The sequence below is a fragment of the Stigmatopora argus genome, chromosome 7 (assembly GCF_051989625.1).
Source record: "Stigmatopora argus isolate UIUO_Sarg chromosome 7, RoL_Sarg_1.0, whole genome shotgun sequence".
Taxonomy (NCBI): domain Eukaryota; kingdom Metazoa; phylum Chordata; class Actinopteri; order Syngnathiformes; family Syngnathidae; genus Stigmatopora; species Stigmatopora argus.
In genome coordinates this window covers 9,854,198-9,863,556 of record NC_135393.1, presented here as the reverse complement: position 1 = coordinate 9,863,556, position 9,359 = coordinate 9,854,198, and the positions used below count along the sequence as shown (strand labels likewise).

At 39.2% G+C, this 9,359-nt stretch overlaps 1 protein-coding gene across 1 annotated transcript; it reads right to left on the bottom strand.

Moving 5' to 3' along the window:
- Positions 1 to 909: 909 nt before the first annotated feature.
- septin3 (septin 3) lies at positions 910 to 9,263 on the bottom strand. The gene is made up of 10 exons (XM_077605570.1): positions 9,098 to 9,263; positions 7,296 to 7,694; positions 6,591 to 6,719; positions 5,077 to 5,158; positions 4,782 to 4,919; positions 4,414 to 4,531; positions 2,959 to 3,054; positions 2,779 to 2,875; positions 2,632 to 2,683; positions 910 to 2,492 (listed from the first exon to the last, which is right to left on the bottom strand). The coding sequence occupies exons 2-10, from the start codon at positions 7,690 to 7,692 to the stop codon at positions 2,372 to 2,374; spliced, it is 1,230 nt and encodes a 409-aa protein (XP_077461696.1). The 5' UTR covers positions 7,693 to 7,694; positions 9,098 to 9,263; the 3' UTR covers positions 910 to 2,371.
- Between the last annotated feature and the right edge of the window lie 96 nt (positions 9,264 to 9,359).

The following is a 9,359-nucleotide window of genomic DNA, read 5'->3' as shown; positions in this document are numbered from 1 at the left end:
TTCAGAATGTTTCATGAACAGGCGAGACAAATTTTGGGGCAATACCACAGTCCCTTTTTTGTGAACCAAGGAAGAGGATCTGCAATTTACTGGGATTGCTGCTTTGTTATTAATCAGGACCAATGTGCCAGGAATTGGTTCAAGACAATGAAATCTTGAGACAATCCATGTATTTTAGAAGGAAATGTGCTGCCCACTGTCAAAATGTTGTGTCTCAGTTGCAGGTGATGGGTTTTGCATTAGAATGATGGCATTTAACACAGCCAAAGATGCAGCAATAAGCTGAAGACATTTATTATTTTTTTATTTGTCACTATGCCATAGGACTTGGCTTTTGGCTAAACAAAGAGGACAATATAGGGAGCTATGGAAAGCAATACACAAAGGAGAAAAACATGTCACTACATGGCATTTCTCAGAAGACTTCATATTTTTATTTTTTTCTGCTCTTTCCCTCTCCTGGTCTCTCCTAATTCATTCATTTTCCATACCACTTATCCTCACACTTTCCCAGACAACTACGTACAGTTAGCAGACACCCTGAATTGGTTGCCAGCCAATCGCAGGGCACCAGAACAACAACCATTCACGCTCATAACTTGTGACAATTTAGAGTCCATGTTTTGGTGTGCGGGAGGAACACGGTGAAGCCAAAGAAAGCCCGCGCAGGCACAGGGAGAACATGCAAACTCCACACAGGAAGGTCAAAACCCAACGAGGATTGAACCTTCGATCCCAGAAGTGTGAGGCGGACATGCTAACTAATTTGAAGTAGTAGTAGTAGTATTTTTTTTCTCACACTGACCAGAGTACTTCAGGAAAACGAAGAAAGCTTTTAAATGTGTTTTAAATCACACCCGATGTGGCACAAATGTTAGTTTCAATGAAAACACAATTAAATCAAAACAATTCCATGGGAATGTCATTTATTAAATAAATTCCAATAAATAATACAGGCAACAATCATAACTCAATATTGTTTTAAATTATATATCCATGTTTTGCGGCACCTTAGAAAAGTTTTAAAATGAAAAGGATAAGCAATCTGTTAATTGTGTGCCGCCAAATTAGTCAGGCATAAGTGTTTTATTCCAGATATTGTATTTAACCATGTTCAGAAATGATTGATTGGTTAGGCACACAAAACATTTGGATTACAGCATGCACAAGTAAACCAAAAAACAAATCATGTCACACCGATTATTTACAAAAATCCCAGAAAACACTAATGTCTCATTTGTATCAGACATGACTACACAAATTCAAATTTTGTAAATGCTGACATTTGTCTAAAATAATTCTTCAATTCATTCATTAAAAAACACCTAAAACCTGTTTGATGTAATTTCCAGTAGTTTTGTCATAATGTGTCCACTACGGCAATGAGTTAATTGCAGAAAAGTTTACACTTCAAAAACTGTGTAAACCAGGGGTGGGCAAACTAGTCCTCAAGGGCTGCTGTGAGTGCAGGTTTTTTGTTCCAAACCATCCAGCACAGACACTTTGTCCAATGAGATTTCTGCAGAAAACAAGAAGCACCTGACTGCAATCTACTGATTGCACTTGTAGGACACCAGATTGGTGCGAAGGTGTCCCTTTTATGGGTTGGAATGAAAACCCGCATCCACTGCGGCCCTTTGTGGAATAGTTTGCCCACCCCTGGCTGTAAACACTCAACATGTTTGTTATGTAATACTGTATTTTTAAAACCCATCGGATGATGATATTTTCATCAATTACCAGTGACTGCAGACAAATATAACAACAACAAAAAGGTAAATGGAAACCTCAGAATAGGGTCCAAAGTAGAAAAGAAGAGGGCTGCCACCAAGTGGTAAAGAGAAGAATGCCGGTTCTTTTTTTCCTTCCAGCAAAAAGTTAAACTAAAGAGCCCTTATCTTCTTTTAGTTGAATGCTAATAAAAATGTAATGCAATATAATGCATTTAACATGTGTTAAATCCATTAAAATATTTAATTATATCAACTTGGCACAAGTTTGAGGACTTTGCATTGATTAGCGTGGATATTTTATATTCCAAAATTGACATTTGTGGTCATATTTTCATTTAATTACAATGGCAAATGTAATTAAACGTCCATACGAGTCAAAAATGAATGAATGGTTAAGAGATCTTATACGTCCATCAGTCACCAGACATCCATAAAAATTACTAAACAAATGATGAATGTTTTACGCATTTCCTCTGAGACACACAAAAAAAAGAAAAAAACAACAATAGTAATTCAGATATAACTGAAATGACACTGATCGCTACACATTTAGGTGTGTTTCAAGCATGCAGCAATGGCAGTTATGATGGCATACACAGCTATCAGTGTCACTAAAGTTGTACAACAACACTGACTGATCACAGGTTACTTTCCGGGCCGTCAACTGGGTGCAGGCCTCCGTTCTCGTGGAGTCTCTTGGCACGGAATGTTTCATAGTGTATGTTATGAGTCACCTCCTTCAGATCCTGTAAGTGGGACCTTTGTACACAAAAAGTTGACTTGCGTTAAAAACAAAAAGACGCTAGCCCAAAAGTAGCATATTCAATCATCAAGTTGAGGACAACATTCCCGCTTACATCAATTTAATGTACTGACCAATCAAATGGAACTGTTTTACCTGATGAGGAAATCCCTCAGCTGGGCAAACTCGCAGTGATTTGGATTTTCAACTGCAACAAATCCAAAACCAGAATCAAATACCTTTCTCTGCCATTACGTTTGCTTTGGCAGAGGGTGTAAATGTTTAAAAAAAATTAGCGCTCACCTTCTACAACTCCCCATGCAGTCTTTCTCCCCAAAACCCGCCTGCCATTGACTTGATATTCTTTGTCACTGCCCACCACAGCAAAGGGCATGGCCTCCTGTTGACACCAAACATTTCCACATGGTTTCACAGACCGCCGCGGGCGATGTTTGGGTGAGTCTTGTGTATGTGATGACTTACTCTGATCTTGTCATTGTCGCTCTTGTCCTCCATGTCCTCGTCAAACTCTTTTTGTGGGTAAAATTCAATGCCATTCATCTCCAGCTCCTTCTTAACCTGCATCACAAAACAGAGAAAAAGAAATGAAGATTTTGTGTTGAATATTTAAAAAAACCTTTAAAGTATTATTGGAGCTATAAACAGAGTGTATTTCATTCATTTTCCGAACCGCATATCCTTACAAGGTTCGCGTGTTGTACTGGCACCTATCCCAGCAAGCTGTGGGCAACATGTGGGGGTACCCTGAATTGGTTGCCAGCCAATCGCAGCGCACAAGAATAACCTAGGTGTAATTAAGAGTGTTCAACCAGCCTACCATGCAAGTTTTGGGGATGTGGGAGGAAACGTAAGTACATAGAGAAAACCCCCAAAAGTCCGTATTTTTTCTTTCTTTGGTCAACATTTAATTCAATTTATGATTTTATTAAGAAAATATGTGTCTGTTTTCTTACACTGGTAGGAAAGTGGTGGCTAGTAATTAACTGAGATCATGGTAGCGATAATGTAGTAATGCAAAAACCTAAATAAGTAAAGATAGCATATTGTTAATTGGAATGACGAACTGCATTGCAACGTATCATAGTGACAAAATGACAGTAGTTGCATAGTGACATTCATTTTAGTTGCCAGCAGACAGAAATACATATTGCTCAACAAGAGAAAACTCCCTCCAATGTTTGATCCTATTAAAGTAGAACATCTTAAGGCTAGCCTAGGGCTTTTTGATTTTTTTTTTTTTTTTTTAAAGATGGATTATCACATTATTGTACAATAAAGCTACTACAGTAGGCTAGTGCTCATCGCTACTGGCACTGAGTATTTCAAATGCTAAATCCAAATTCTGAAGAGGACTTTGTCCACTTAAAGCCTGGAAGGCAAGGTAAAGCTGATTTGACTTTTTCTTCTTTGTAAATGTAGTGACCTGTTTTTTAAGGTAATGCTTTTATGAATTTTATAAACTGATTTGATTTTTTCTAGGTTAATAAAGATACTTTTTATTAATCATCATCATCATTTTTGATAAATATTGTGCTCTATTGTGGTATGCTTTATTTTGATGCTGTAATGATGGTTGCAATTAGTGAGAAGTATTTTTATTTCAGATGACACTTTGATAAATAAATAAAAGTTCAATAACCATAGGAGCTTAAAGTCACAACAAGAAAAGTTGGTTGAATAAGTGACCTAATCCTGATATGCACAAAAGGGAATTTATATTTTGAAGATCCAAACTTTGATTTCTGTTTCCACTGCACTACTACAACAAGCTATTACATATTTTTACCACTGTGTTACAGTGTTTTGAAGTGAATAAACTGCACCAATTTTATTGTAAAGAGAAACATTGTGTAGGACAATTAGCATTTTGAATGTACAAACCCACACTAAGCAGAAAAAGTAGGGAGGGCCACTCACCCGTTGTTTGAACTCCTGTCTCTCTTCGGGGGTCATGGTGTCGGCCTTGGCAATCACAGGAATGATGTTGACAGAATGACTCAAGCGTTTCATGAACTCTATATCGAGCTGTCGCAGTCTGCCGCACACGGTTGAGAGATGAAAGAGCAGAATGTTGGTTGGAAGACACAAGCGCTAATAATCCCGATGACAGACGGAGGTACGGGAAATGAAATTGTCGTGTCTCATCTGTCTCATTAACCTTCATGCTCTGAGAATTGAAAGTTCTCTTAGTGGCAGTTTTATGGATTACACCCAATTTCATACACATCAGATGACAAGAATGTATGCTTGGAGTAAAGTCAGTCCAGGCCAAATGACCCACTTACGAATGTCCAGTCGGGGAGATGAAATATAGGCAGCAGTGCACTCTCGTATCTGGGATGCGCTTCTTTCTAGTAATGTTCACCTCCTCTTTTAGAAACTTCTCATACTGTTCATTGATGTACTTGGAAATGGGCTCCCAGCTGCGGTCAGAAAGGAAAATGCTAAATTGAGGAGATTAAAAAACAATTTGCAACTATAGTAACTAAAAAAAGAAGTCATTTAAGTGCAGTACTAAATTAAGTGTTGGAAGTTGCAAATAGTGAAATGGGACTCCGCGTGAAATGGCAAACCACCCACCAGTTGTTGTTATTGATTAGGTCCCCAAAGCCCGGGGTGTCCACAACAGTAAGCTTCATTTTCACACCGCCTTCTTCAATAACTGCATACAAAGAATCACAAAATAATAGAGAATACTTTACAATTAAAGAACAATTTGCGGTCATGGCTGGCCTCAAATAGCATCGCGCACAGTAATTACATTATTTTATGAACTCATTTTTCTATCATTGACAGTGATGGACATGCAATCCCTTATTTGCCAGCCCTTGGCATCTATCTACTTATGACAAACTAATTTAAATTCACAGCATAACGATGAAAAGATCTCTATCATTGTCAATGATATAGCATATGGACAGAGTTAGTATCACAGTTGTTTGTGATTATTTTCCCTGTTCATGTTATAGAAAATCCATAGATCAAAAAAAGGTTTGCAATATTGCAAAACATTTCTTTTACGCAGCAGAAATATTCATGAAAATGGACCATCCAAGCAGATTATCACTGATTTATTACCTCTAACTCCTCCATGCTCTTAATCACGGGGGGTACTGTACAGTTTACATCCGCCTGCCAATCCAGTGATTGTCCCAGAAATGTCTGGCTTAGCGGAACACCCAAAGCATTAGCGAAATATAGTTTCAGTCGGCTTGTAAGCAAAGGTTGTAAGTGTCCGCCTTCACGTCAATGTCTGCTCAGAAAGTGACTCAGAGGGATTCAAGGAAAAAGATCCAGTCATCAATAAACTTGCAGAAATAAGGTCAAAACTTTCAGCACCGAATAGCAATGGAGATGTCTCAGAATCAACAACACTGGATTTGGATGGTATGGATATCAAATACTCTAAAATATTATTTCACTTCAACGATCATAGCATTTCTTTTAAAGTCAGTTGCTTATCTCATTGCCTTTTCAGCAATGACCATCAGCTACGATTGTTTTCTTCGCATCATTGCATAGAGCGAAAATTCAATTCAAGTCTATAAAGTCAAGCCTTGTAACATATTTGATGTGATTGCCTGCCAGAAAAGCTTTTCCTCATTACCTTACTTAGCCTGCTTCAAACACTGTTGTTATGTGCTTGCTATCGTGCAGCCATCTGTTATTTTATTAGTTTTTCCTTGGACATTATTACACCTGCTTGTGAATTCACTCGATACTTATAAGGCACCTTCATGACCAAAACAACAGAAAAAAGTCTAAGCCACAATAACACTCCTACAAAGATATCAAAAGATATCTATAGTTCAATAAATGTTTTCCTAAAAATAAATACATCAATTAATGTGCTAATCAGACCACCCATACGAAAGTAAATAAACAAACTCCGTGGACAAAGGTTAAAAAGGATGGAAGAATAGTCAAAAAGTGTTTAAAGATAGATTAATCAGCATTTTTGGCACTTTGTTAAAACTCAGATTGTTTGGATTCCTGCATGAGTTGGCAACTACGTTATTTCCTCTCTATAAATAGAAATTCTGAGCGCGCGCTTGTGTGTGTGTGTGTGTGTGTGTGTTATTAAGTGTACTCACCGTGAGACACTGATTTAATTTCCACAGTTTTGGGGATCTTGTCATCGCGGGACCACCCTGCACTCCTCCTGCTCACCTGGGACTTAAACAAAGTGTTCACCAGAGTCGACTTTCCCTGACCACTGTGACCTGAGAGCAGACACAGTTAAAACAGATATATTTAAAAAGTTGGTTTAAAAAAAAAAGAAGTGATATTGACAGTAAAATATTGGTAGCCGTGGTAGCCAGAAATATACCATAAAAAACGGGAACACAGTAAAAAGTTGACTCTCATTTTGACAAATTACTATAAAAAATAACTACATTTTAACTTTACAACAAAGGACTATAAAAATTGAATATGTGCAACTTCCATGATTTTTCACTATAACATATTTACATGTATTTTGCTGCTTTACCTTTTATAATGGCAATATTTTGGCAACCACAGTCACCAGTATGTGCGTTTAACAGATTATTGTGTACTTCAAGTATAGTACAGTGAAATATTTATGGTTCAACAGAGTCCATTTTGTTTTAGAATATTTTCCGATGTGAAAGAATGGGTATTTAACTCAGACGTCCAATCCATTTTGATTCATTTGTTGCCAGTCTCTCCAAGTCAAAATGAGTTGTACATCTATTGGCATCAATAGCAACCAAAAAGTTAATAACAACTAGATTGCCCACCTTTACTCAAGATCGGCTCACGACCGGCACACTTACCCACAACCATGATGTTAAAGTCAAAACCCGTCTTCATGGTTTTCTTCCTCATCTGCTCGATGATGGTGTCAATACCAATGTACCCCAGAAGAGTGGACCCTCCGCTGGTGCTGTTGGAGATACTGTGACCATGACCACTAACGTGTGGCGCACCGTGACTTCCGCCATGACCCAAGGCGAGACCGATGCCGTGAGAGCCTGCGTGGCCGGCTCCGTGACTCCCAATGGGTACCGGGATGGCGCTGGGGGGTAGGGCGGACACGCCCACTCCTCCCGGGCCTCCTAAACTTTGGCCTTGAGGCGTGAAGTGGCTGGAGGGGGAGGGAGCACCCACATTGGGGGGCTTGGCAGGGACGGCCGGTTTGGGTCTCACTTCTGGAGGGACTATGTCTGACATGTCTGTAGAGAAAAGAGATAAAAATAACTATCTTCACCCATTAGGTTGACTATCACATACATCGAAGTAGGCCAGCAGAACAGCAATGGGGCTGAGTCCCATATTTCTACTTTGCTAGGAGGAGCAATGGGCCAAAATTGTCCCACTGCTTTCTTTAAAGTGGCCTGTTAAGCACTTGCAAAATATCCTTAACAGCTAGGCAAATCTTGATTGTTTTTTACATTGCACAATTATACTTTTTAAAACCTGTTCGTGTAGTTCTAAAGTTCAAAATGTTTTGATTCACTGTTTTTCTTTGCTGCATATTAAGGTTTTATTGTAAAGGGTGTTGGCGCATATAAGCATTGTGCTCCAGCTATTCCTGCTTTAGGGCAGTATTTTTAAGGATTTGAAGTTAAAACGTTTTTATTTAATGTTTTTTGTACTCCTTTCATGTATGTAAACACAACTTGTGTCTTGTTTGTCATACAATGTCAGAATGACTGTTAATAAACGAACAACTAACATTTATGAATGTTTGCAATCTTCCAGAAACCTAAAATTGCATGTTTTTGGTGGGTGGGCGGAAATCACAAAACCCATAGAAAACCCACACATGCATTTACCATACGAATACCTCAAATCCCAAAACTCCAAACTGTGCGATAAAAATGTAAGAAACTATGTTGAATGGTGGATATTCAAATAGAATGCAATGTTGATGGAAATCAACATTTCAAGCATTGCTTAAAAATAAAAATAAAAATAAAAAAAGAAACACAACCACCTTTTGATTAACATTTAGTATAAGGTCTGGTAGTAAAAGTTGATCAGAATAAGTACACTACCTTGAGACATGGTTATAAATACATGAATACGCACACAAGTAGGGCCATCAACACCACTTGAAGTGGTGTTAAAAACATTTGCATATGATCTGAATCAACTAGTACAGTCTGACAGATGGTAAAATGGTATTAATAACAACAAATAAGAGACAAGTGAGGTGCAAGCCATTCGGCTGTCGGCAGGGCTTTCTTCCAGGGCAGCCTGGTACACAGGATGCCGCTCTCCCAGGCTGTCACGGCACATTAACGACGCGAAGAAACCACGCAGTGGACTGTGCTGCCATTTGACACACATGCATGCACACACTACCGCATGCTGAGACGAATCAAATCGAGCACCACATGATGGTGTGGTGAGTGCAAACGTGAAAATAGCGACTGTTTTTCTTTCCCTCAATGCACGCAGACATCTTACGGAGCTAAAAGAGAAAAGCTCAGTTCTAGCCCCCTTGTCTCTTCAGGTTCCATTCCACACTATCATCCTAGCAGGCTACATCAGACCCTATTGTCCCTGTCGGTGGACGGCGTAGACGAGCGGCCGATGGGACGAGAATGCAAACAGATGCTATGTAACTAACCTGCAAACACGACGTCCGATGCTAACGTGGCCTCACTTCAACAATGGAGCTCCCAACAGATGAGAAGCAGCTTCTCTTCCTCTTCCCTCCTTCCTTCCCTGTGGCTTGGAGACCACCCTGCCCCTCCTTTCTTGTCTTTTTGCTCCGTTACCAAGGCGACATGGGATGAAAGAGGGCGTGGGAAGATGCGGTGCGCACGCGCAATGCGACCACACCCCTAGGGACATTTTTGCCATCATACACTAGAGTGCTTGTCCTCATT

Bases quoted from the DNA above. Each gene is read 5' to 3' on its own strand.
- septin3 (XM_077605570.1), bottom strand. From the start codon at position 7,692: ATGTCAGACATAGTCCCTCCAGAAGTGAGACCCAAACCGGCCGTCCCT. The intron at 3,055-4,413 runs GTGAGTGGCCCT...TTTGTGATGCAG, and splicing joins GACAGGAGTTCAAACAACGG to GTTAAGAAGGAGCTGGAGAT. The intron at 2,876-2,958 runs GTAAGTCATCAC...TGGTGTCAACAG, and splicing joins GCGACAATGACAAGATCAGA to GAGGCCATGCCCTTTGCTGT.